This window comes from Hemibagrus wyckioides, linkage group LG03 (genome assembly GCF_019097595.1).
Source record: "Hemibagrus wyckioides isolate EC202008001 linkage group LG03, SWU_Hwy_1.0, whole genome shotgun sequence".
In the NCBI taxonomy this organism is placed as follows: Eukaryota; Metazoa; Chordata; class Actinopteri; order Siluriformes; family Bagridae; genus Hemibagrus; species Hemibagrus wyckioides.
The window spans coordinates 7,872,646-7,900,058 of record NC_080712.1 but is presented as its reverse complement, the minus strand read 5'-3'; the positions used below and the strand labels follow the sequence as shown (position 1 = coordinate 7,900,058).

At 40.9% G+C, this 27,413-nt stretch overlaps 1 protein-coding gene across 14 annotated transcripts in view; it reads right to left on the bottom strand.

The window, feature by feature from the left end:
* inpp4b (inositol polyphosphate-4-phosphatase type II B) overlaps positions 1–27,413 on the bottom strand; it is a 256,046-nt gene that overhangs the window by 62,718 nt on the left and 165,915 nt on the right. For all 14 annotated transcript variants that reach the window (XM_058386150.1, XM_058386137.1, XM_058386138.1 and 11 more), the window contains 3 exons: positions 25,347–25,477; positions 14,267–14,371; positions 7,138–7,246 (listed from right to left, as the gene is read on the bottom strand). In XM_058386150.1, the coding sequence (XP_058242133.1) occupies positions 7,138–7,246; positions 14,267–14,371; positions 25,347–25,477 (345 nt within the window). The remainder of the gene's footprint in view (positions 1–7,137; positions 7,247–14,266; positions 14,372–25,346; positions 25,478–27,413) is intronic.

The window sequence follows — 27,413 nt, the reverse complement described above, 5'->3', positions numbered from 1 at the left end:
TACACTTTCTTCTAGTTCATTACACATACACAGACGTATAGATGAAACTTTCTCAGTAAAGTCGCTACGTCCACAGGCTTCGCTTTAACCCGAATATTAAGACTGCCGTCTCTCTCTCACCGTCTGACATCTGCAGAGAAAGTGCTTAATGATTCAAAGTGGCTGTTAAAAGATAGATTAGTCACGTTCTGCCATTCAGGTCATGCCTACCAGCTTCAATTAAACACAAATAAAGTGAGGAATAAAAGGCTCTGGAGGTATGCACAGTGCCAGCGATACGCTTCCTTAATGAGACCTAAATGGATCAGTTCACTATAGAAGAATCCCAGTATGGATATTATGAGGGCTGTACAATGATTCAGATTTAAACCCTGGATTTTTTTTTCTTTTTGGCTGATTTAATGAAGCAGATAATCTTTGGTAACAGTTCATCACAAATTCCTGTGTGTTTGAAGACATTCTTTTAAGATTTTAGAAATAATTCTTAAAATGCACAGGTGCTGGTACCATCCCAAAATTAATTATTTTCCAATAACAGAGTGTTTTACTCTTCTAATACTACAGCAACTTAATTAAATTAAATTTTATTTTATTTATAAAAGACATTCATATATGGGGCAGTGGTGGCTCAAGGCTCTGGGTCGTTGACTGGAAGATCGGGGGTTCAAGCCCCAGCACTGCCAAGTTGGGTCCTTGAGCAAGGCCCTTAACCCTCTCTGCTTCAGGGGCGCTGTGTCATGGCTGACCCTGTGCTCTGACCCCAACCTCCAAGGATGGGATATGCGAAGAAAGAATTTCACTGTGCTGTAATGTAAATGTGACAAATAAAGGCTGTTTCTATATAAATGCAGTTACAGCTCATTAAGCTCATTGCCACTTTATTGCAAACAACATTTTATTTCCTTATATATTTTATTTATCTTTTTAATTTGATCTTACTATCATTTCAATTTTTTTTTTACTTTTTTCACTATTTTTATTTGCATTTACATTTCCGGGATATGACAGACACCCACATTTTATATGACTAGGCAATTAAGGGTTGAGGGCCTTGCTCAGGGGCCCAGCGGTTGCAGCTTGGTGGATCTGGGATTCGAACTCATAACCTTCTGAACAACACCTTAATCAATAAGCTGCCACATCGTCCATCGTATGTAAAAAATAGTCAGATTTTATAATAATGAAGCATTTTTATAATATAAAATTAATTTCACAATGATTTTTTTTTTTTAATAAGATGTTATACTTTCTTGGAAACCATGACAAAACGATTGTGACTAGCTTGAATATCATCACATGCATATTTGGCATATTTATTTAATTTGCGCCTAGCTGTATTATATTTAACATTAAATTAATGTGATTATTTTATCCCTTTTCTGAAGGGGGAGCAGGATCACCACTGTCCGAGAGCGTCGTAGTCGCTCTGTTCTTTTAGTGAGAAAGATGTATTTTTTCTTCATGAAAGAAGACTCCTCAGGCTAACAGCGGTTTGCCCGTTTGCCATTTCAAACCTAGGTCATTTTCCCCATACTCAATGTTAGAAATGGCGACACAGAATAGCCATTTAGAAACTTTTCTGGGCCTTTTGATTATTGAAGGTCGCTCTATAGTCAATTAGATGTCTATAACAGGTCTTTTGTAGAAGTCCTGCAGGGGGAACGGGGACTCTGAATGTTTTGTAAATGGCAGGAGAAATACAAGGTAAGAGACCCACAAGGTAAAAAGAAACGATATCAAGGGGTAAGTTAAAAGACTTTCTGAAGACTCAATGTACAATGTGCAACAACACCTAGCTGATAAACTGCTATCAATTATCATGATTTGAATTCGAGCAAAATAATTGCAATTCTTCTTTTAGCCATCCCGAACAGACGATGGTTTTTGTCCAGCTGAAGCTGTGCTGTAGCGTATTATACTGTAGACGTGTTGAAGATAGAAAGGAATATTACAGGTGACATAATGAATTGGCAATGTGGTTCCTGTTCCCCTCTTATTTCCTTCCCCGCTCGCACCGTGCCCCAGAGAACAAAGAACGACAGCCATTTCATTGTCCTTTCTGTAGCACCGCTTCATGCTCTCAAAACCTTGCTCTTTTGCTTTCGCCTTTCGTCCATCCAGCACGTCTTTGATGAATTAATGGAGCATTAAATAGCCACGTTTCGCATGTCACTGTTCGGTTAGCTTTTAATCAAATCCAATCATCAAAGTGTTGCCAGACAAAGCTGCGGTGGACAAGCGACAGTGAAGAGGGAAATTGCGTGAGTGCATATGTATGTGTGTTTGATAGTTTCAGGCTGGTTCCTGGTAAGGTTAGGAAAGAAAAAAAAACATTATGACAAGTGAATAAAACACAAGAGGAACTCTTTAAAATAATCGCTTTCCCAAAAGCAGCTAAAGAGGCAGTGAGTTACCGAGGAATGCCATTAAAATAATAATGACAGCGCTGCTGTGTGGCCGACCACAAAGGCATTAAAATGGATTTGATTTCCAAGAGACATGCTATTTGATTTAGGCACGAGTTTGAGGCTTGAGGAGGCTTACTTGGCCAGCGAGGCAGAAAATTGGAAACTTTAAGCTACAGTGAGTCATTAACTAAGTCAAATATGAAACAAAACCATCGCCATATCTGCCGGATTAGTCCTCAACGTAATCTCTTTTTCAGCAAAACTGATTTCAATTCAGTGAACCTGAAAAAGTACACTCCTTCTTATCGGTGGCTTGCACTGCTGATAAACTGACCATCTTCCCGGATGACCTCATTGCTCAGAGTGCTTTTGTGATTTAAAATTTTCTTGTATTAAGTGCGCTTTAGAAACTTCACACAGGGTTCAGACACTTCAAAATGAAGTGTTGGGCTATTCAAGGACTTTTCAAGCACTTACTTTGTGTTTGTTTAGTTTGCCAGGACTGATCACTATAGTAGCTCCTCATTTGTTCATCATCTATATACAACTTTTACTGTGATGTCATTAGGTCGGCTTTATTATGCTACATTTTCCAGCCAAGTTGAATTAAACTAGCATTTTTCAAGATTCACAAGATGTTTTTCTCCTTCAGTCAGGTAACATAAAAGAGCCCATTTAATGTCAGTTTCGATCAATTGGCCTGTGATTGGTGGGTGAGGACAGAAGGAGTTAACTACAGTGTTTTTGCCAAATTACAGATTCATTCATTCATCTATCTTCAGTAAGCACTTTAGCCTGGTCAGGGTCGTGGTAGATCTGGAGCCTATCCCGGGAATACTGGGCATGATGCCCCAGTCCATTGCAGGGCACCATTCACACACTGATTCATACCTAGGGGCAATTTATCTTAGCCAAACTATCTACTGCCATATTTTTGGGAATTGGAATGAAAAATCAATTATTAGATTAATACAATGTGATCTACAATGACTAGAAATGATGTTATCAATGCACATCTATTCACATTAAGAAGATAAAGACTTTATTATTCAAAATGATTCTTTGTCTACAATCAACATTAATTCACTTTCAAGTGATTGGACCATGTCATAACCATAAGCTAAACAGTGGTGAAAGTCGATAAGCCTTCAGAGAGATGTAATAATAGACAAGTTCCCATCCTGCACTATTCCCCTCATTTGCACTTGCTCATAACAGAATATGATTGTAGACTGATCTGATCCCCAGCAGGTGCACTTGTTTTCAGCCAGCATGTATAATCTGTAACATGCTTTTGTTGCTCTGATTATTTATAACTCTTTTCCAACAAGATCAAATCTGTGACCCACATTTTGTTGTTATTTCCACTGCCAAGTGATCTGTTCTGCAACTAAATGTCTGTGTTAAATTGGTCACCCCTCATACCAGGGTCTCTGCCAATATATCCAAATATGGATATAGTAAAAGAGCTATAAAACTGAGAGAAACTCACTGGTCAAAGGAAATCACATTGCTAAAGAGTATACAAACAAATGATGCCAGAGTTTTTATCTTTATGTAGGGTTGTGCAATTTGGAATAATAATACATGGTTTGGCACGTAGCTTAGCAATCTAAAATCGCTTGACCATGATACAGGGATACTGCAGGTGCTTGACAATGATACGAGTATACTGCAGGTGCTTGATCATGATACTAGGATACTGCAGGTGCCTGCCTATGATAGAGCACTACTGCAGGTGCCTGACCATGATATGGGGACACTGCAGGTGCCTAACCAAGATACAGAGGTACTGCAGATGCTTGATACTGATACGTTGATAGTGCAGGTGTCTGACCATGATACGGAGATACTGCAGGTGATTGCCCATGATACGAGGACACTGCAGGTACCTGACTATGATATGGGGACACTGCAGATGTTAGAACATGATACAGGTACACTGCAGGTGTCTGACCATGATACGGGGATGGTGCAGGAGCCTGACCATGATACAGGGATGGCGCAGGAGCCTGACCATGATACGGGGACAGTGAAGGAGCCTGACAATGATGCAAGGATACTGCAGATGTCTGACCATGATGCAGGGATACTGCAGGTGCCTGACCATGATACAGGGTTACTGCAGATGCATAACCATGATATAGGGATGGTGCAGGAGCCTGACCATGATACAGGGATGGCGCAGGAGCCTGACCATGATACGGGGACAGTGAAGGAGCCTGACAATGATGCAAGGATACTGCAGATGTCTGACCATGATGCAGGGATACTGCAGGTGCCTGACCATGATACAGGGTTACTGCAGATGCATAACCATGATATAGGGATACTGCAGGTGCCTGACCATGATACAGGAATACTGCAGATGCTTGATCATGATACGGGGGCACTGCAGGTACCTGACCATGTTACAGGGATACCGCAGGTGTCTGACCATGAAACAGGGATACTGCAAATGCCTAACCATAATACTAGAATACTGCATATCCATGATACAGACACAGGTACTAAAAAAGGGTATAAATAAGAAACAGTGCCCCATCACACTGGAAGGGCAGAAAAGCAAAATTAAGTGATGTCTAGTCTCTCAGCAAATGAATCCAAAGATGCCTGTTTAAATGCATGAAGCACTGAACTGCTATTAATACAATTCAGCATTGCTAATAGATGACAGCAGCCCAAAGAGAGACTACATGATTGAGACTATCATTAGTCTAAGCATATACACTGAACCAAGACCTTTTATAATTGCCTATATGCTTTTCATACCATGAATGCAAGGTGTGTGAATTATAATGACCAAAGAACAACATATAAAGACCAAATAAAAACAATATATTTTTATACAATGATTGGGAAAGATAATATTCACCTACCGTGTGTATTTTGAGGACATTTCAAGTTCATCGAAACTCAATAAGGTTTCTATATTACTACTCCAACATCTAACTACTCACAAAACCCTATGCATAAAATCTCAACATGACTAATGTTCGGAAAGCTACACAACAGCCTATTCACTGTAAAATAAGGACGAGCCGAAGATCCACTGATTTCCGATCAGCAATGCATCGTTTTTCAGGGCAATAGCTGATGAGGGATGCCACTGTGCCTGGTTCATTGCTTTCCCTGCTGATTTTGGCAGGTTCGGGTGAGCCGGGCAGAAAGATGGGAACTGTCTAACTAATTAAACATCTCCTCTGACAGAGAGAAAGGGAGGCAAGCGGGGAGCAAAGGAGGGAGATGGCAGCAGACGGGAATCAGTAATTGAATCACAGAGTGGGGATTCAATCAAGAACGACACAGAATATCAATAGAGACCCTGGGGGTGGCAATGGAACCACACGCAAGCAGCTGTTCAAGATGACAGGCTGAGAGAGAGAGAGAGAGCACAATGCCAGGCTAAGAAGAGCATCTATTCACGATCAAAGCGTGAAGGCCCTATTCGAAACTGCCATGGAAACTGCACACGAGGCTCTGTAGTTTTGTTGCTGCCATCTTACTAAAGTAAACACCAATTACTTTCTGTAACAATGACTAGCTTGAGGGCTGCGCTCTGACAAAACTCTTCCAAAGTTATAAGGTTTGGAGGTGCAAAATGCTGCCCTCAGCGCCATCCTAATATTCCATCTGCTTCTGAGGGCATGAGATCAGCTCAGTGCATCACCAATACCAAATCTTTGGACAGGAACTGTAGAAAACATGCAAATAAGGTCTCTCTCTCTCTCTTCCCACACTATGGTGTCAAATTCGGAGCTGCTTTCAACAGGAAAGGAAACCTAGATAGCATATTATTTGTTTATCTTCCGAAACCACATTATCCTGGTTTGGGTTGTGGTGATGAAGTGGCCAGACCAGATGACACCACATGACACATTCACTCCTGGGGCTAATTACTGTATTCAGTACACCTACAGTATGTTTGTGGGACATGGAAGGAAACCAGAGAACCCTGAGGAAACCCACAGGAAAAAACTTGTGAAACCCAACCTGAGAGACCATGTCAACCTTGATAACTTAAGATTCATCACCTTTTGGCTTCACAAACTTCTAGAAAACAGCGCCACTCCATCGCAAAACATATCTACTGACATTATTAATCCAGTGCAAATGTGGGTAGAGATTATCGTTCGGAAATAAACCAATCAGAGATCTTCGTAAGCATGGAAAAACATGAAACATTCAAGGTGTATTTGCATGAGGGGAAAAATGTGCCAAATGTCTTTCAGTGCCAAACAACACACGTGTCCTGAAAACGTGCCTGCTTTCAACAGACTGAAATAGATCTTTAGCAAATGTTAATCCTTGACTATAGACAAAATGGATTTAGTTCTTGTGTATCAAAAATTAATCAAGGTCTGATGTGACAGGTGGGTAGGCTTTAGAGTGTAATAATTCCTCATAATCTAACAGGTGTCTTAGGACTGAAATAAACCCTTTTTTACTGTATAAAACATCAATGTGAAATAGATATGTATGAGAAAAGTAGGAGAGCTTTTGTGGCACCAGGGAACTCTGGGAAGCCGTGGCCTCGGTGGCATAAACAGAGTTGGGTTTAAAGGGAAAATCTGTCTGAATTCAGGTTTCGTATCCGCCGCTGAAGTGCATAAGGAGTTGTTGTTGTTGAGACAAACAGTAAATAAAGTTAGCGAGCCTTACAAAGACAAATCTTAAAGGTGCTGTGTGCATGAGAGGACACTGTGATTGACAGGGTTTGAGAACTTACCTCTTCTTGTCTGCTTCATATCGGCTGAGCAGCTTCTGAAGGCCTCCGTTCTTGAAGCCCTGGAAGTGAGCGGCTGGAGCTCCGACTGTGATCACATCGTAGAAGGCATCTGGCAGAACAAAAAAAAACCTGGTATCAGCATACAGCCAGTCGAGCCTTTCTGCTTGCACAGTTGACTGACATTGGATTTCACACAGGAATTAGTCTTTTGAGAAGATGATCTTTCCACACAAACATCTTTTCATATCCAGTAATAATAGTCAAAGTTTGCAGGCAGTTTTCTAAGGTCTCAGACTAATGTTTACTGGATAATAGCGATGAGGAGCTGCCTGTCTGTATTAAATTATCTCTAGTCATTGCTAAGCTAAAATGCCAATTGTCTTTGAGCACATTGAGTTCACTTGGAACGTGAACTCGTAATCTCCCTATGAATTGCCAAGCTAATTATGTGGGTAGTTCTGTATTTGGGTAATTAATCCTTTTTTTTGTGCTCACCCAGAGTCAGATGAAATCATAGATGATATTTTTTCCTCTTCAATGTGCTGCTGGAAGATTTATCAAAGCTTTAAAATAATGAAAGCTACTTTGCAGGGACTCCTTCCTTCCTTCCTTTTCACAGCAGCAGAGAAAAGTTTCACCGATATTGAGTTAGCATTTAAGATGCACATTTTTATTACTATATTGTCTAAGCATCTACCTTGGAAAATATTTTCAGCTAAACATTTATTCCTCCCCCACTGGGTGAACATATTTACCTCATACACGGTTTTTACGGCCTTCACCGAACAAATGCATTTCCTGTTCCTGTGCTGTTATAATATCATACTGTCAATGTTCAAGAAAATCTCCACTTATTATGCTGGTAACATCACCTCCCTTTTCATATCCGTGCCGTAAACTGTGTGCGATGGTGTTTTTAAAGCAAATGCAAAGTCTGAAATATCGCCAGAGTTCTAATTTTCCAGCATCCCACTGACTCACCACAGCACAACACACTTGATAATCATGGCAAACAGGCAGCATATTGATATATGGATCAAAGCTCGCTGAGAAACATGGCATGGTGATTATAGGACACAGATTTAATTTGTCGTGATAAGACGTAATTTGATCATTACGGACCGCTTGTTACAGCTGAGGTCTTGTATTTTAAAATTCACTGCAAGTCCAGGGAGAAAAATCAACAGCCCAGTGACCACAATACCAATTTGATGTAATTTACTGAATTCATGCTGATAATGTGAACTGCTTTTTTTCTGCTCAAATCCATTAATTCATGTTACTTCAGGAAAGAAGATCTTATTAGCAACATTATTTAGCCAACGGGAAAAAGTTTTCATTATTTTTAGGACTTTCACACATTGCTACATCACAGACCATGGCTCCAATCCATTTTGAAGTGATGATGACCATGCCTAAATTCTTCACAGTGAGAAAAGCAAGCTACTGCTAAAGACAGGAAACAAATTAAGGGAAAAAACAAAAAAAGGGTCTTAGTAAAGTGCTGGATCAATGGAGAGTGCTGTCTAGCTCATCATCAAAACAGAGGTGAGATCTGGTAAAGGTGAAGATCTTAGATCTTGGACAGAGAAGACAGATGGTTTGAAAGACGATTGAAGGAAGCCATCTATGTCCAGGTGGAAAATCCTTCTCTCAATTGAGGCACAACCTGTTTCCTATATTTCATGCTGCTATTTTATCGGTCCCCAAGATGATCAAGACCTCTTCACAAGTCTACCAGGAAAGCCACACCTAAGGGACCCCCCACCCCATCCACACTAACATTCACTGATCGTTACCCTTAACACAGGGGCGGTGGTAGCTCAAGTTGTTAAGGCTTTGGGTTGTTGACTGGAAGATTGGGGTTCAAGCCCCAGCACTGCTAAGCAAGACCCCCAACCCACTCTGCTTTAGGGGTGCTGCATCATGGCTCTTTCACTGAATTTTCACTGACAAATAAAGACAACTTAACACTTCAGTACACTTCAGTACCCTGTTAGTCTCCTTTGGAGGTTGTTACATCCTAACAACTCCTCTTACTCTTCTCACCTTTCTCACCTTGCCCTTGTTCCTTTAAAAAGATTATCCAGAGAGGTGAGGATCCTTGACCCTGGACGATACAAATTTGTGGAATCCTGCCAACTTCCCTCAGACTGAAGAAGCTGCTCAGATGAGTAGTGAAATGGTCCGATCTAACTAGAAAGAAGTCTAGTTGTCATGACTCAACTTCCAGATAACGGCACCTGGATGACTCACAGACATCTTAGAATATGATTTTTATCCTCATCAAACCTGGGAACCCTTCGGATGAGGGTGGAGTCAACCCGGAAGAGACCTCGCCCATTTGCAAAAACATGTTTAATCTTTGGTTAAGAGTCTGAAGAACTTTTTTGTACTTGTTTGCAGGGACAAGTGCAGACAAACCAGGGCACCAAGCCAATAAATAAATGTTCCCATCAGCATAATAGAACCAGTAGACATTCATTGTAGTAGTCTATCAGGCATGTTTTTTCGCTTGTTGATGATAGGGTAAGTGGTAGGGGAAAGTTGGAAAAAAGGCAAGTAGGGAAAGGGTGCAGCAAGTTGGGCAAGGGTATGTGGAAGTAGAGGAAGAGTAGGGCAAGTTGGGCAAGGGTAGGGGAAGTAGAGCAAGAGCAGGGCAAATGGGCCAAGGGTAGGGGAAGTAGAGCAAGAGTAGAGCAAGTTGGGCAAGGGTAGGGGGAAGTAGAGCAAGAGTAGGGCAAGTTGGGCAAGGGTAGGGTGAAGTAGAGCAAGAGTAGTGAAAGTTGGGCAATGGTAGGGGAAATAGAACAAGAGTAAGGCAAGTTGGGCAAGGATAGGGAAAGTAGAGCAAGAGTAGGGCAAGGGAGGCAAAGGTAGGGCAAGTAGGACATGGGTAGGACAGGTGAGAAAGCTCAGTGATTAAGATGGACTGCTGCTTGGAAGGTTCTAAGTTCAAATTCCAGGACCACCAAATCTGCCACTACTGGGCCCTTGCGCAAGGCCATTAACCATCAACTATTCAGTTATATAAATGAGATCTGCCAAATGCTGTAAATGTAAATATATTTTGCCATACTTTAACGTGCCAATTTGTCAAGAATATGGTAAAGGATGGCTCATCTGGTTCTTCCTTTGGTATAATGAAATCCTACATCCATATTTGTTCTTTCATATCACTTTCAAATTTCAGAGATCTTCTATTTCTAACCCTATCTACTGATATGCTTCCTGGAAAGTTAAACCCAGACATGCCAATGTTCTTTTTGAAACAGCCAGCTGACTGACTTTGTGACTGAATCTCCATGCCCCAATAACTCCTCTTTCAAAGTCATATACATTTCTTCTGCTTGGCATTTTGATCCAAAATCGATGTAAACAGGACTTTTATACATACCACTGAGCATGATAGGATGTTGATTGTTTAACTGTATCATTCATTACACTTGTCTTAAACCACGGTTTGTGTTCCTCTACTGATTTATTCAAGTTAAAAAAACACATTTTGGGCTTAAGAGTCAATGAGCTTTGGAGTTCATAGAATTTAATTAAGACTCCGAGGACAACCAGACACTTTGTGAAGGACAACTGATCTTGGATTCCCTAAAAAAAAAAATCTGCCACATTATTATAGTTATACTCCAGCACTAAGAACTTTGTGTATATTTGATTTGTGTGGTACCTTTTCAGCCATGTTGGCTATATAGCAGGTCGGTATCATGCGAGCAGTGGGCTTTATGTTAGGTCATGTAATGAGCCAGCCTGTGGACTCGACAGGAAGTTGGCTCTGGGAGATGTTTGACAGCAATTAATGAGCAGCCTCTCGGCAGGCCTGGTACCCCGCTGTGCCACTCTCACCGTACCACGCTCCTCTGCCACATTCAGGCTTTACTAATGACGACAGGGGCTCTGACTCTCGATGCCCACCACCTCCCCACCCCCAATATTCCTCCCATCCCCCTGAGCACATCTAATTGGCTGCTTCTCAATAGCTCAACGGTGCCGTTGAATACAGTGTCGTGTCAGGGGCATAAGTCACACACGGCCCAATTTGGAGCTGATTTGCTCCGATTTTCCTGCCGTCTATAAATCGAATGGAAACGAGGCACATGCAGGAAACCTCTCCCTCTCTTTTTCTCAGCAGGAGAGGAATAGATTACAGTCAGACAGAAGCTAGAATTATTCATAGTTAACCAGAAAGCTTGGATGGGTTAAATAAGATGAAATATATTGATGCTGTCTAAACGAGCAGAAGGAAAGGTGGTTCAGCGCAGTTTTCTCCTGCTCGTTAAAGGCTTTGAATTTGAGCGAGTGCAATTTCAGGCAGAGAAGCGTCCTCTGTACTCATAAACAGAGTTCAGAAAAGAAATAGAATTCATAGGTTTTAGAATGTGTGTAGGATATAAAAGGTTTAAGGCTACTCCAGCAAATTGTGAAATGGCTGAACATTGAGGAGAGACTGTAGAGCGAGCAGGATGAAGAAACGTGGCTGTAGATCGAGTGTGAACCTGATGAATTATGAGGACACTACAGTGCAAGCAGGACAAAAAAGTGGGTCTATAGCCCGTGCATTTTCATCAAGGATTTCATCCGCTTTCCTTTGAATAGCTATAATGTCACAGATAAAAATGATAGCATTCATATGCTCCAAAAGTCATCAACAGCACTGCAAAATTATCCGTATATTGACTTTCATAATGTAATATTTCATATAATTTAATGGATTCTTTCATTTACGGTGGCTTAGTGGGTAGGACATTTACCTCGCACCTCGGGTTCAATTCCACCTCTGCCCTACATTTGACAAGTGTGCACGTTTTCCCACTGTCTTAGGAGTTTCCTCCCCCAGTTCAAATACATGTGTTATAGGCTGATTGGCATCTCTGTCCGCAGTGTGCGAATGGATTTGTGTTGAGACACCGGCACCGGCTTCTGCCCCATGACCTTTTGCAGGATTAGTGGTACAGAAAATGGATGGATTGATTCTGTGCATCATTTATGACATCTAAACTAATTTGCTTGAACTAACAAGTTGCCTATGTTGTTGTTCTTTCGGCTGCTCACTGTTCGGGATCGCCATAGCCGATCATTTGGCACAGCCGGTTTTACGCTGGATGCCCATCCTGACACAACCCTCCCATTTTAATCCAGGCTTGGGGCTGGCACTGAGAGTTAACTCTTTATTGGCTGCGTTAGCTCCCTGCTCCGGAGCCATGGCAATGAAAGCGTGGGATCCTGCCGCTGGCCCACCAGGAGGCCCGAACTAACCTATTTTAATTAAATTTCATCTGAGTACAGAAATAGATGTACAGCACAGTGACAAATGTAGGAATCAGGCTCTAGAAAGGAACCCATTCTCTTCAGGGTGACACCAGGCACAATTGTGATTATAAATCATTACAGTATGCAAGTGAAAATGAAAAAAAGTAAAGTTTGTTGAAAGCATGAGCAGATTGTCTTGAAATGAGCACCAGGCAGTGTGTAAAACTAAAGCAGCAGCTTTTGTACAAATCAGCAGTCTGGAAGCAAGACACAAGGGGGAGACTTTGACATGCATTGTTTCTTGGGGAAAATCTTTAAAGCATCCATGTGGAACCGTCCACAGCAGCAGCAGCAGCAGAAGAGTGAGTCACGAGCACAGAAAGCAGAAGTAGGGCGTCAAGATGAATCAGGCAGGTCCAGAGGGCAAGAAGAGGTGGCTTCACAGCAGTTCAAGTGTGTCAAGGTCTGGCATGGGGCATCACATAGTGGGCATTGAAAACTAATTGCTTATATTTTTTGCTCAGTAAAAAAAAATAGAAGTCACTGAGAAGTTAAAGCATCTCTAAAAGGATGGCTACTGAAACAAAATTTCTACGAAGTGTCCAGTGCATCAAGCAGCGAGTGAGTGAACATGCACAGGTCCTCATTAGAGAGTCATATTCCTGTCTGGTTGCATTATAGTGCATCTGTTGAACCTCGCATGTTGATTTCTTTCTGCCTGCGCTGACTCTGTTGCCGTAATGAGCATGGGGGAAAAAAACAGGTCTCGGGAGCAGTAGGAACACTAGTCATATGCTCGCTCGCTCTCTTTCTCCTACAGACACACACCATGCTAAACAATGCTATGTTCAGTAACTCAAAGTAAAGTGAAAGTGGTGGGGTTTCCCCATCCATTGTTTCTATGAGAATTTTCATTTTGCACAGTAGAAAGAGTTTGTACACAGTAGATATAATGGTGAAAATAATAACAATAATCTTGAATGGATACAAGGACTAAACTAAGAACACCATGTGGTGAAGGCATAATTAAAAAGATAGCAGAAGCTCCAATGCACCTGATATGAGACCTTGTAAAATGTGAGACTGGGCTGAGGCACAAGCATGCAGGAACTTGAAACTGGGCTGAAGACAAGCAGCAAGCTGTTCAGTTTGTTTCTTTTGATTTTTTGTTCATTTTTTTTGGCACTGATACTGAAAAAGCTGTAGTTTAAAATAACAGGGAGGATAAGAAAGCAAAATACACACACACACACACACTATCACTCTCACACACACGCACAGTTCTACACTGACCCGTATTTACATGATAGTTTTTAATCTCTTTCCAGATTCATTAGAAGAGTTGAAGAAAATACAGACCATTTTCAGTCTGAAAAACATGGCTTGAGAGGAAGAGGGGGATCATGGGAACCATTAGGTAACTAAGACCCAATTCAGGCTGGATTAGTTACACATGAGGTGGTGCTATAATGCAAGTGATTACTGATGAGAATGTTGATTAAAATCTAGTAAAAAGTTTTCACACAGTAACTGCTGAAGAGTAAAAAAAATCAGAGCAAATAACTTTGTGTGTGTTGCTATAATAATAATAATAATAATAATAATTAAAATAATAATATTAATAATAATAATAATAATAATTATTATTATTATTAAATCATTATGATCATCAAGTATATCCAAATTCTGTGTGATAATCTGAGCATCTAATTTGTGTCTATTTTAATCTTTTACATTATTTTTTATTCTTTACCTTAGTGTTAATTGGTTATTTTCTATATCAAGGAAAATTTAAAATCCTTCAGAGAGCTTCATCTGCTAAAACAAACCCATCTTTAAATGGTGTCCAAGTCTTCTGTAGCCATACCTGTCTTCCTAGGACACATCACCCTCATGCGCTGTGTGTGCAGATTAATGGGAATGAACTCCAGGTATTTCTGCGCCTTGCTGCAGCTCGGCTTGAACGAAGGACCTGAGGACAGAGCAGAGGGCACATGCATTAAACAGCGCATATAATCCACTCTATTTATTATAAAAAGAACAGCACGGGGCACTTGCCCTTGCAACCAGAGCCACTGGCCGAGTTTGGCAACTCCCTCACCATCTGTTTCTGTTGAGTTATGGGGCCATTCGGTCCTGAGGACGAAACACTGCCTTTTACGAGATATTTACTTTAGTGGCTTTATACTTTATGCACATGTGTGAAGGCAGGAGCTCCATCGCATGTGGAATAACCACTTAGATATCACTGGGACAGTCTTAACTAAATGCCAATATTCAACACCATCTATTGATTAAAAAAAAGCTTTAGAAGCATTAAATGTAAATTGGGTCCAAACAATTTTTTTTTTTTTTATAATCCGTCCACTTTCATCCCCAACTGCATAATAAAAGTGAACAAGAATCATTATTGACCTTGACTGGCTATGGTAATGACCACTGATAATGTTACGCTTTGGCAAGCTGTGGGATAAAGTACAGAAATCTGATTATGGATGCATCAAATTGAGTGTCTGGGAAAAAAAAAAAAAGCCTACATAAGGATCTGTTAATTTGTACCTTAATCCGGTAAGTAGAGGATTTCATGGATTTACTCCGCTACCTGCTTTGAACAAAACCATCCAATTAAAACCTCCTTGAAAAGATAACTCAAAGTCACACGGGGAGAGCGGGAATGGCTGTCACACATCATCGTCTTTGTGCTGGCTTTAAATATGCAAACACTCAACAAAACCCTGCTACAAAACACCACTAAGCTGTTCAGGAACTTTTTAAACTGAGTAAGTGAAATGCCTGACTTTTCCGTCGTGTGCTTCGGGAACTCGACAAATGAGCAATAAAGGTACACAAACCCTATCTGTGGAATAAAAACACAACATAAGCTATCAGTACTGGGGAAATTTCACTCTCTATACACTGGTGATTTCTCATGAGCGCTGATCAATACGGTGGAAATCCACGTTTTGATAGCAGCACAGCAACAGCAGCAAAGGATTAAAGTGCTGGTAAATGTTTACCAGAGGCAAAAAAAATTGAATTTGTTCCTGTTTTTGTTGTGCTCATGTTCAGCATTGAATGTTTTCATCATGTCTCACTCCACAGTGGTGGTTAATATGAAGCTCCTATGAAAGTAGACACTCAGGGGGTTGAGAATTTGGAGCTTTTTCTATTTTTTTCCTAGCCTACTAAGGGCAATATATTCATAGAAACAAAAACATTTTGTTTTTTTTTTTGCAAAGGTTCAAAGTAAATGTTGATATCAAACCCATTTCTGCTTTCTGAGATGACCCAAGTGTTTGTTCATAAGCATCTAAAATTTAAAGCTGATATCCAATAAACCACTAAAATTCCGTGTAAGGTTATCCAACAGAGGGAAGAACACGCGTCTCCCAAAGCCAACGGAGTCCTGACTCATTTTATATCAGACTTGCGACTGGCAATAAAATAATTACTTCTTTTATACAAACTGATAAGAGTTGATTTCCATTTGGAGTGGACTGCCAGTGTAGTGGTGTAAAGGGTTAAAGGCCACTTCACTAACTAAATTTACTTTGTTAAAACTGAAGGAATCCTGCATTCATTCTACAGATTATAAAAAAAAAATCATAGAAACATTTTAAAAAATGAATGAAATCTAATCAAAAAGCTCTTGATGATGATATAAATAAATACATTTAGCTCAAATACAGTGAAACCTCTGTATACAGAGGTTCACTATATTTATTCATTCTGAAGGCAAGTTCTTAAGGTGAAAATTTGTACTGCGAAACTAATTTTCCCATAAGAAATAATGTAAATGCAGATAATCCGTTCCAGCCACCTAGAAATATTAGCAATATTCCCAAAATGAAGCGTATATAAACTGTATGGCTGCTTACAAAGACCTGACCCAAGCCAAGCATTCCATGTCAAGGCTCCTCCCAGGAAGTTGTGCCACCAAACTTGGGCTAGAAATAGAACAGATGCCACGCCCACGCCACCAATCTTTCAACAAAAAAATACCCGGAAAATCACCTAGCTTATTGAAAGCATAAAAATATACCTTTAAGGTACCTTTCTTGAAGGTTCCACCACTTCCAGATACCATATTATAGTGAGTTACTACAGATGCAAAAGAGTCTTTTTCTAGTTTTATTTATAGGTTTCTGTGTTACTGGGGTCACCAGGCTGTTTTTGCGGACAGAGACTCAGGAGCAGCGAGAGGACAAGTGAGTCAAACAGCTACAGAGATTTACTCTGACAAGGTTTCTCCTTACCCTCGAGTGCTCCTGAAACTGCACTATGGCTTTTTTTTTCCCCGAACCCTTGCTAAACATTTCTCAATAAAACTGCATGTGTGAAGTGACTCTAATGAGTTAAGGTCAGTAAGAGGAAGACTGCAGTACACTCAGAAGTCAGAGGACTGCAAGGGAAAGAGCACTAACAGTGCTGAAAGTGACCTAGCCCATGACCACTGAGCTTTGATGAATACAAGAGTGTGTCAAACACTGAAACCACAGCTCACGTCCCCATTAACGACCAAAAGAGACTTAAAAGCCTCTGCCTGTGGTCCAGAATATCCTGCTGCTGTTCACACCTGACCTCACACTCACATCTAAACTGTAAAAGGTGTACACTAAAGCTTACACAGTTTTCAACATTTATTACGTATGCTGAGCAACTGAACTTTAAAAATGAAATACAGTGGAACCTCGGCATACGAAGACGTGCCCTAACTTACGGAATTTCTACTTAAGAATTGAAATTTTGCAAGAAATTTGCAACGGCATTTGAAGCATTTTCGGCATGTGAGTAAACCGAACCGAACCGAGCGTCCATGCTTGGCTTGGGTCAGTTCTTTGTAAGCAACCATACAGTTTACATATGCTTCGTATTGGTCATATTTTTGGGAATGTTTTTTCTGCATTTCTTGCACAACACAAATTTTCACCTTAAGAACTCACCTCCAGAATGATACATCAAGGTTCCACTGTACAGACCTTACAGATCTTAAAGCTTTACATTATTAAATAATATACACTATTGTTTATCCTCATACAATCCCATTTATCTGTAAACCTGGATATGACAATGGTCATAGGATTACATGACCATAAGGTTATATATTTGGCAATGTCTAAGAAACTTGCAGCAATGCAAGAACACTCATTTATATTTAGAAAAATAAACATTGCACAATACATGTGAACATAAAATGTCTTTATACTGGTAGCTGAAATGATAATAGCCCATTTAATCAGCCTGCAGTTTCAAGCTCTTTATTTTCTTTCCCCTGCTAATCGGTTCCAGTGTAAGCCGTGTAGAGACGTGCAAGTCATACAACCCATACCTAGTAAGGGGTTAAGACTCCTATGGAGCATTTATCTTTTTGCTAACCAGGAAGATGATATGTGTGCTAGATGATACATTATAGTGAGTAACAGGTGAAAGAAAAGAAAAACAAAAACAACCAACCAACCAACCAAAAAAATAACAGTAAGCAATTTGGACTGTTCCAAGTACCTTCAAATGAGGCACTTAATCTAAGTCCATACATAAATTTAATCCCATCTGAATAGGGCTTTTTTTTTATTATTTACATTTATGATATCTGGCACCCTTGATTGATATCATTTACACAACTGAGCAGTTGAAGGATAAAGTCTTGCTGAAGATCCCAGATTGGTGGTCCTAGTATCTGATCTCACAACATAGCAGTCTTAACCAATGAGCTTGTACCTCCTATGGCTTAACCTGTTGCATTGGAGGTACAAGCATTGGAGGTTTAGTAGCAAAATCCTTACACCAAGAGAGACCTCATATGAACTTTATATGAAATGTTTGACTTCATATATACTGGGCTGGTGTTGGTCAGTAATTGTGGTTCTGGATTATTGATAAGGTTGTGAGTTTAGATCTCAGGCTATCAGAGAGCCACTGGTAGAGCCTTGGAGCAAAACCATAGCTTTCCAAGATCTCTGGTTCATATAAACTGGGCTGGTGTTGGTCAGTAATTGTGGTTCTGGATTATTGATAAGGTTGTGAGTTTAGATCTCAGGCTCTCAGAGAGCCACTGGTAGAGCCTTGGAGCAAAACCATAGCTTTCCAAGATCTCTGGTTCATATAAACTGGGCTGGTGTTGGTCAGTAATTGTGGTTCTGGATTATTGATAAGGTTGTGAGTTTAGATCTCAGGCTCTCAGAGAGCCGCTGGTAGAGCCTTGGAGCAAAACCTTAGCTTTCCAGGATCTTTGGTTCAATCCTGAGCTTTAGTTGAGTCTGATAGTGTTAGAGTCTACTATCCAGGGTGTACATAACTCCTGCTTCTCTCCCAGTGTCCAGCATCAAGCTCCAGATCCACTACAACTCTGACCAAAATCATTACTGAAGATGAATGAATGTTTTCTAGTACTAAAGGCAACTAAATAATGTATCGTATATCCTACATTATTCTTTTTGACCGCACTCATAAATCTTATATTAATTTTATATTAAAAAAACGAGAGGCATCTACTGCACTTGGGTCAACTCCTGACCCTGGTAGCGAGCATCACTTTTGTGAGTACTCTTTCCCCCAAAGTATTTTTTTTTCCAGCCAGTCTGACCCATGTAATGTTAAAAATGTATGAAGTACTCTGGCTTACCCTGCACAACACAGCCACAGCTCCTTTGACAAAAGCCAAAATTGTGCCAAGCTGTATAAAAATGTGCAATGCTTTATCTCACTTGCATTCGGTAAGGATAGAGGTTGAATTCCATATGCAGACAGCATCACCTGGGTGCTAATCTTTATTTTTATTCACTGAAATACTGTATATTCATATAAAAATAATAAATCCTAGCTCGAAATTGCTTAGTCTATTAGCAGTTTTTATTCATTTCTATTTCTTTCTAGACATAGAGTAAAATGTGCCTATAGACATGTAGAATTCAATTCCAAGCCCGAACTTATTCAAGATGTCCTAAAATGCTTTTTTTTTAATTTCAACTTGTATTCAATTATATTTCAAGCTTGAAATGAGTAAAACATATAGAAATATATCCAGATTAGCCATAACATTAAAACCACAGACAGGAGAAGTAAATAACAGCAAGTATCTGCATACAGTGGCAACTGCCCAGGGGTGGGATTTAAGAAGAAGAAGAACTGAGGGCAAGATGCCTTTATTATTGCCACACATACATTACAGCACAGTGGAATTGTTTTCTTCGCATAACCCAGCTGAGGAAGTGGGGTCAGAGCACAGGGGCAGCTATGATACAGCGCCCCTGGAGCAGAGAGGGTTAACCACTTGAGCCACCACAGCCAAAAGAAAGAGAGCAAAGGCTAGTTTGCCTGGTCTGATCCAACAGAAGCGGTACTGTAGCACAAACTGCTGAAATGGTTAATGCTGGCTCTGATAGAAAGGAGTCAGAGCACAAAGCATCACAGGTTGATGTGTATGGAGCAGAATAGCTGCAGACTGGTCAGAGTGCCCATGCTGACCTTTGTCCATTGCTGAAAGCTTCTACAATGAGCACATGAGCATCAGAACTGGACTATGCACCAATAGAGGATGGATACACGTGGGTCAGTAACCTAGGGAAGAGCTGGCACCAGGATGCACTATGGGCAGGAGGCAAGCTGGCGAGGGCAGTGCGATGCTTTGGGCAATGTTCAGCTGGGAAACCTTGAGCCCTGGCATTCATGTGGATGTTGCATTGACATGGTCTCACCTACCTAAACATTGTACACCCCATTGTCGGAACAGTATTCCTTAACAGCAGTGGGCTTTTTTAGCACGATAATGCTACCTGCCAAACTGCAAGTACAGTACCGGAATGGATTGAGGAACATGACAGAAGAGTTCAAGGTTTTGACTTGGCTTTCAAATTCCCCATATCTCAATCTGACTGAGAGACTATTGGATTTGCTGGACAAATGTCCAATCCATGGCGGCCAGATCACAACTTACAGCACGTAAAGGATCTGCTGCTAACGTCTTGGAGCCAGATACCACAGAACACCTTCAGAGCTTTTGTGAACTCAACATCATGCCTCAATGGGTCAGAGCTGTTTTGGAGGCACAATGGGAACCTACACAATGTTAGGTAGGTGGTTTTAATGATAATGCTATTCCATATATATAATCATTAAACCATATCTTATACTAGAAATACTAGATAAATGAGACTATATTCAAAATATTTTCACTTACTAAGACATTGTCATTTTGTGCATTGCCTGATGTTCCATTCCACATCTCTGTCTGCAGTAAAAACAGCACTGTTGGTGGCACTAGCCGGAAAGCCTGGTCCCTGGGTGATCAGGCAGTGTTTGTGTGGCACTGTGACATGGCCTGTCTCTCTCTCTCTTTCTCTCCTGCCCTCTTGGGAAAGCTCTCAGGCTAATGGAGCTGCCACAGTGGCATTAGCCCCATCATGCCCTCCATCTGTGAGGCCAGGTGCTTGTGGAGGCAGGAGGAGGAGGGAAACCCTGCTACTCTGACCCTCACATACTCAGCTGCGGGGATAAACACCGGTTTGTAGGCAAAGAAACACCTGCATGCTCTCATTAGTGTACGTTTTCGTTTCACACCCGCTGCAGAACACACTGTTAAAACCAGAGCGTGGCACAGATCACCTCTGCGCAGCATGTGTCTGGCTCGCTAGTGCAGCCTCAGGGGCCCTTCATCAAACGGCTGGAAAAAATCTCTGTGCGCTTTCCAAGCGACTCTCCTGCCTGAGCAGTGGGAGGCTCACACCGGCAGAGCCGAACAGCCAGCCGCAGGGCTTCAGCTCAACCCACAGCCGCCCAGTGGAGCACACAGCAGTGATCAGTGCAGCTGGAGCTCAGGTTCCGAGCTCTTCCACCAGATGATGTTGTTCCTCCAACACTGTGTCTGGTGGTGGCAGAAGTGCACAAATCAAGCCTGTATAAACCTGGCACTAGACTTACTATGCTATGAATGAATAATGTATCACAATGCCATCTTATGCAGGTACACCTCTGTTCTGTGCCTTTTTTCAAAGCAGATCTATGAAGCTTAAAGAGAAGCAAAGCTCAGACCTCTTGTTGTGTATTAGAGGCTGTAAGCTCATTCACTTATCCTGCCACAGCCTGCATTCGCAATGATTTGTCCTCCATTTGCCACTATGCTATCTGAGAGAATTTAACTCTCTTGATGCTTATCATCTACTTAACAGCAGAGATGCATAAAAAGTACTGAAACAGTGTGTTTCTAGGCATGTTTACACACTAAACAGGCAAAAGTTTATGGACACCTGCCTATTTTACCTGTATGAACTTGTTGATATAATGACCTTATAATGACCTCCAATCATTTGGGAAGGTTCTGCACTAGATTTTGGCGTGTGGCTGTGGGGATTTGTGTTTATTTTCTATATATTTATATACCACTTTTAACAGTGGACATTGTCTCAAAGCAGTTTAACACAGCAACAAGTGTGGTCAGGTGGTGATGTTAGGTGAGAAGAACTTGGGAAGTGGTAGCTCAGTGGTTAAGATATTAGACTGCTGATCAGAAGGCTTTCCTGGACCCTTGAGCAAGACCTTTAACCTTCAACTGCTCAGATATATAAATGGGTGTCTGGCAAAATGGCGTAAATGTAAATGGTGTTTCCAATCCCTGGGTTGCAGAAATATCCAAAAGGTTCCATAGGAAATTCCTGGGTTGGGACAGTTGAGTTCTTCCACCTAAACCTTGGGTTCATGGAGCTAACCTTTGGTATCTTAGTGACATCCTATACGATGGTGTGCTTACTAAAGTAAAGAGCATTTTATTCATATAGCAACCTTAAGTAAGGCACTATACAAATGGATTGCATTATTATTATTATTATTATTATTATTATTATTATTATTATTATTATTGTTACTATTATTATTATTATTATTATGAATACTAACAAATGACTAGCACACACAGGATATATGACTAGAAAGATGGATGGTTATCTGAGCTAAAATTGGAAACAACTCTCAAGTCTATCTGATAAATTAGTTATTATATTAGCTGACGCAAGGTACTGGGTTTAGATGAAGAGCTGGAGTCAGCCCTATCTTATTCATAGAGCTAAATAAAATGCTGCACACGTTTCCAGGACTTGCTGAAGAGTCGAGAGAGACAGCAGGGTTTCAGTGGTGAAGCAGAATTCTCTAAATACCAAACCTCCTCTCTCTAGCAAAAGGTCACCGCGCGTATTATTCCTAATAACACGAGGTATCAATAATTAATCCCGTGCAGTTGAGTTCTCCGAGCTGGCTGGATTATGTCTGGGTGCTGTGACCGACTGCGAGGCTAAAAGCGAGCGCAGGAAAGCCGAGGTGGAGGAAAAGGCAGGAGGAGATGGAGTGAGGCTTTTCTGATTTACAGCAAACGAGATTAGAGGTGGGTGCAGCAGGCTGTCAGGAGCCATAACGCTGAAGACTGAGCTCCATCAGTCATGCGGCAAAACAACACCGAGCGGCCCGAGCTCATCTGCCAGCATCGGCTCGAATCACGCCGCAGATCGATCGCACCGATCAGCTTTTTGGCCGGCAGTGCTGATTAGAAGGGGAAAAACATCAATGACTATTAAAGGTTTCAGACAGAGAGAGAGCGAGGCGGTGGAGATGGTGACATTTCGTGCCCTGCCATTACCTTCTTCCTCCGTGATAGGGAGTGTGGATTTGAGCTGCTACATTAAGCTCAGAGTTGATAGTCCTAACTTAATAAGGCTGCATGATATCACTCAATTTTTAGATGAGATGTGCATGCAGTGTGTGTGTGTGTCAGACTGTCTATCCCAAATGACATCCACTACACAACTGATAGACTGTGTGTTTGTGTGTGTGGCTGAAAAAAGACACACCGTTTCCCACATCATACGTGTGTATTTGGAGAATTAAGCTGTGTACACTAAAATGCGCCAAGGCTACAATCTGCAATCTGCGATCTCTGCGGTTGCCAGCAGCAGGATGAGAGAGTAAACACTCCCCACATGTCTGATTCATACAGACCTCTTGCCTTTATCATCTCTGCCAAGTCTAAACTTAGTTGCTATGACTACAGTGCCACCACATATTTAAGAGAAATTGAGACATGCTACATGTAGAGGCACATAGGGGAAAAAAAAATTCTAATATGGCTTCATGCCTGCAGATGATAATTATATGGCACTAATTGGCTACACACATCTATAAATCCTGCATTAAGCAGCCACCACTTAAGGTCTTATTGCATTATATGAAGCAGTGAAGGGAAAGAGCTAAAGCTGAGTGAAGCTTCAGCACTTACACTGTGCTGCACTCTGCTGCACGTCTGCCTCAGCATTATTTAAGTTCGTGTCTGTCCATTTTTATTGTGACCATGAAGACGGGCACAGAAGAGCACAGATAAATATACTGATAGATAGATAGATAGATAGATAGATAGATAGATAGATAGATAGATAGATAGATAGATAGATAGATAGATAGATAGATAGATAGATAGATAGACAATTGAAAAGACAGAGAGAGAGAGAGAGAGAGAGAGAGAGAGAGAGAGAGAGAGTGTGAGAGAGCTAGTTAGCTGCATACACACATAGCGAGATGGATAGATGGAGAGATTGATAATGGATAGATAGATAGATAGATAGATAGATAGATAGATAGATAGATAGATAGATAGATAGATAGATAGATAGATACTGGCACAAATAGAAAATGAGAGACAGACAGCTGAGAGAACAGAGAGAGAGAGAGAGAGAGAGAGAGATAGCTACATACAGGCATTGAGAGATGGACAGATGGAGAGATTGATAACATATAAAAAGATATTTAGAAGGATATACAGACACCCATACAGATATACAGACAAAAAGACAAACAAACAGGTTTTCAGACAGACAGACAGACAGACAGACAGACAGACAGACAGATAGATAGATAGATAGATAGATAGATAGATAGATAGATAGATAGATAGATAGATAGATAGACACAGGCACAAATAGACAAATGACAGACAGACAGTTAGTTGAAAAGACACAGAGAGAGAGAGAGAGAGAGAGAGAGAGAGAGAGAAATAGATAGTTAGTTGCATACATGCATAGGGGGATGAATAAATGGAAAGGTTGATATAATGTATAGAAAAAAATTTAGATGGATAGATAGATGCCCCTATAGATATACAGACAAATAGACAGACAGACAGGTAGTCAGACAGACAGACAGACAGACAGATAGATAGATAGATAGATAGATAGATAGATAGATAGATAGATAGATAGATAGACAGACACTGGCACAAATAGAAAATGAGAGACAGACAGCTGAGAGAACAGAGAGAGAGAGAGAGAGAGAGAGAGAGAGAGAGAGAGAGAGAGAGAGATAGCTACATACAGGCATTGAGAGATGGACAGATGGAGAGATTGATATCATATAAAAAGATATTTAGAAGGATATACAGACACCCATACAGATATACAGACAAAAAGACAAACAGACAGACAGACAGACAGACAGACAGACAGACAGACAGACAGACAGACAGATAGATAGATAGATAGATAGATAGATAGATAGATAGATAGATAGATAGATAGATAGATAGATAGACAGACACTGGCACAAATAGAAAATGAGAGACAGACAGCTGAGAGAACAGAGAGAGAGAGAGAGAGAGAGAGAGAGAGAGAGAGAGATAGCTACATACAGGCATTGAGAGATGGACAGATGGAGAGATTGATAACATATAAAAAGATATTTAGAAGGATATACAGACACCCATACAGATATACAGACAAAAAGACAAACAAACAGGTTTTCAGACAGACAGACAGACAGACAGACAGACAGACAGACAGATAGATAGATAGATAGATAGATAGATAGATAGATAGATAGATAGATAGATAGATAGATAGATAGATAGATAGACAGATAGATAGATAGCTGTGTGTGTACATCAGGGGGAAGGAGAAGGGGTGTGTCTGACTCCTCACCAGTGAACTTCTCCAGCTCAGCGAGTGTGTCCTGATAGGTTTTGATAAGATGGCTGTAGCGAGTGATGACGTCTCTCCTCAGGTTGTCCCAGTGTGGCGAGAGCTCACCCAGATTGTTCAGCTCCTGGATCCTGACCAACACAAAACACACAGACACCTTTTACTTTAGCTATATTAAACCAAGACACATTACTTTACTCATTTAACCCAGAATTCAAGCCTTTCTGTCTATATTTTCAGTGACAAGCACAGAAGAGCCTATACTCATAGGCCAGAATGAATCAGTCAGAGTCAGCTTTATTGTCAATTCTGCTATATATACAGAACATAGAGGGGATTGATATTGCATTTCTCTCAGTCCTACGGCGCAGTAACAAGAAAAAATACAACATCTGATATAATATATTAGCAAACTGGAACGTGAAGAGATCTTTATTGTGTGTGACAAAAACTCTTGTCCTTCACATGCTGAACACATGCACTTTCAAATAAGGTTCTCCTTCAAGTATATATATATATATAAAAAAGACAGACAGCCATGAGGCCACCTCATACTTTGTAGGGTTGGGGTCAGAGAGTGGGTCAACCATGATGCAGCACCATCCATGAAGCAGGAAAGGAGGGGTTAAAGGTCTTGCTCAAGGACCCAACTGTGGCAACTTGCCAGTGCTGGGGCTTGATCAACAACCCAGAGCCTTAACCACTTGAGCTACCACCGTCTGAGCTCAGGATACTGTGTAAAATGGTGCATGTGTTTGTTCTGGGTTTTTTCTTGGTTCTTCCACATCTCATAGGTCAACCGGCTACTCAAAACTGCCCCTAAGTGTGAGTATGTGAATTTGTTACTGTGTGTGTGTTCTTGCCTCATACCCAGATCTGTAGACTATCCTGTTTGTATTCGCAGGCTTATTGCTCAGCCCTTTCAGCCTTATTAGAGCAGCAGTGAGTCTGAAACCTCTGAGGAGACCAGCAGGAGGAACAGAGGAGCACAGATGCATGTTTACAAGAACCACTGAACAATTTAATGCGTGTTGCTCGACTTAAAGGAAAATTCCACCCTGGTGTGATTCAGGTGCTAATGTGCTGGTTGATATTTTCTTTTTTTTTTTTTTTTTCCTGTGAGAAACTTCACGGTTGTCTGATGTTCTGATGTCACACAGGGATTTTGCTAGTGCAGGTACTGGGGGTGGTGTTTACTAGGGGAAAAAAATAGAAATGAAAAGCTGATCGGTTTGAGCAGTGTGTAGACACGAAGAGGTGAGAGAGATGGACAAGACTAAAGCTCTGCCGCAGTGCTCTCTTTAGCTAAAGATATTAGTTATTGGCTGCACAGGTAGTCTAACAGCATTGTGGGTAATGGGTAAAAATGTTTGTTCTTTTGGTAAATTTTATTAAATTAAATATTAGATGGCATTTAACATCATGAATATTAATTCAAAAGCCGTCCAGGATTAAAACGTACGTGTCTCGCCATGTCCTGAAACTGAAACAAGTGTTTTTTCTCTCTCCATACCAGTGAAAGCACACACACACACACACACACACAACGAAGCTTTATGTACTTTTTAATCAAATACCTTCTACAAAAATGAACCAAAACATAGTCCCTGGAGCTAATCCTCATTAATAGTCAGTGTGCCACTGCCCAGGTGTATTGTGGGAGTGCCCAAAGGGCCTGAACAGCAGGGTTGAACTACAGTTAGATTTACATAGGTAATAGGGAGCTTATCGGGCTAACACAGGTGGCTCCGGCTTCTCTGCACTGTTTGAGGAAAAAAAAAGACCTTTAATACCGCTCATTAATAAAAAGCTCAAGCGTATTTAATTGTAGAGAAGAAATTTCCATCGAGAACAATGATTCATTTTCATGTAAATGTGGGCTCCGAGACTCCTCATGCCCTTAATACTTCCAGCAATGCGATTAGCATCTGCGAACGATACGAGCGCCACAAAAACCTGCTGATTCCTCATGAGCGGAGAAGAAAAACCCTGCTCTATCTACTGAAGAACAAAAGGGAGTTCTGTTTGCATGGCAATTTAGACATTAAAAAGAAAAAGAGACGGAAT